Raw genomic sequence first — 1,204 nt, forward strand, 5'->3', positions numbered from 1 at the left:
CTCTCTTTTCTCCACTTCACCATCTTCTCAATCCAAAATTTACCTTGAGTTTAACATTCTCAGTCTTGGAGAACTTATATTGTACAAAATTACAAACTCCGTAAGGCTTATTAGGGAGTTGACGGTCAATAACAAAGCATACTTGTGCAGGTGTCGGGCTTTGCTGCCGCTGACATACAACATTTGCAAGCAAGACACAGCTGAAAAGGCTACTGCTACTGCGAGCAAAATCATGCCATAGACTTATTATAATCAGCTGCTAATTCCATTTTCAGTTCCTGATTAGATGTTGTTACTAGTCTGTATTCCGTAGCTCTGTGAAGGGGCTCTAGTCGTTTCCTGGACATTGCCAATAATGTGCACACACACATCTGTCTCAATTTAAGTATGTTTTGGTTAGACTGGACACCGAGTTTAAGAAATAAAAGGAGACTTTTGAATCTTTGGTCTTAAACATGTCAAATAGATTATTGGAATTGGAAAGTTTAACAAATATAGAAAGAGACATTTCTTTCGGAGTAGACTAATAAGGAAAGTAAGACATGATTTAGTTGGGGCGGGGGGAGTATGAGTTTAAGTTATATATATACCCTCAGTATAAGAAAAATTTACGGTAGCATGTCACTTTTACTTGTTAATTTCAAGATTATAAAATTACATTTTAATGAAGTTTATCTGTAGATATCCTTCGACTAACGTGATAGGTTATTGTATGAGGTATATTCATAATTCATTTGTGACACTGTGCACGCTCTTTTGTGACCAGTCATGGTATTGAGTTGGGTGATGACGATAAGAAGCTAGATGAGACATCATTGGCAATGTCCGGGAAACGACTAGAGCCCCTGCACAGAGCTACAGAATACAGACTAGTAACAACATCTGATCAGGAGCTGAAAATGGAATTAGCAGCTGGTTATAATAAGTCTATGACATGGTTGTGCTCGCAGCAGCAACAACCTTTGCAGCTGTGTCTTGCTTGCAAATGTTGTATGTCAGCGACAGCAAAGCTCGACACTTGCACAAGTATGCCTTGTTGCTTTGTTATTGACCGCCAACTCTCTAATAAGCCTTACGAAGTTTGTGCTTCTGTACAATATAAGTCTTTCAAGACTGAGAATGTTAAACTCAAGGTAAATTTTGGATTGAGAAGATGATGAAGTGGAGAAAAGAGAGGAGATGAGCAGATATCGATGAATGGGAA

At 38.4% G+C, this 1,204-nt stretch overlaps 1 protein-coding gene across 1 annotated transcript; it reads left to right on the top strand.

Moving 5' to 3' along the window:
- Positions 1-626: 626 nt before the first annotated feature.
- On the top strand, positions 627-1,170 carry LOC124892505. Its single transcript, XM_047403785.1, has one exon. It carries the CDS (start codon positions 822-824, stop codon positions 1,155-1,157), a length of 336 nt encoding a protein of 111 aa, XP_047259741.1. The 5' UTR covers positions 627-821; the 3' UTR covers positions 1,158-1,170.
- The last annotated feature ends 34 nt before the right edge of the window (positions 1,171-1,204 follow it).

Source organism: Capsicum annuum, unplaced genomic scaffold, assembly GCF_002878395.1.
Source record: "Capsicum annuum cultivar UCD-10X-F1 unplaced genomic scaffold, UCD10Xv1.1 ctg47976, whole genome shotgun sequence".
NCBI classification, from domain to species: domain Eukaryota; kingdom Viridiplantae; phylum Streptophyta; class Magnoliopsida; order Solanales; family Solanaceae; genus Capsicum; species Capsicum annuum.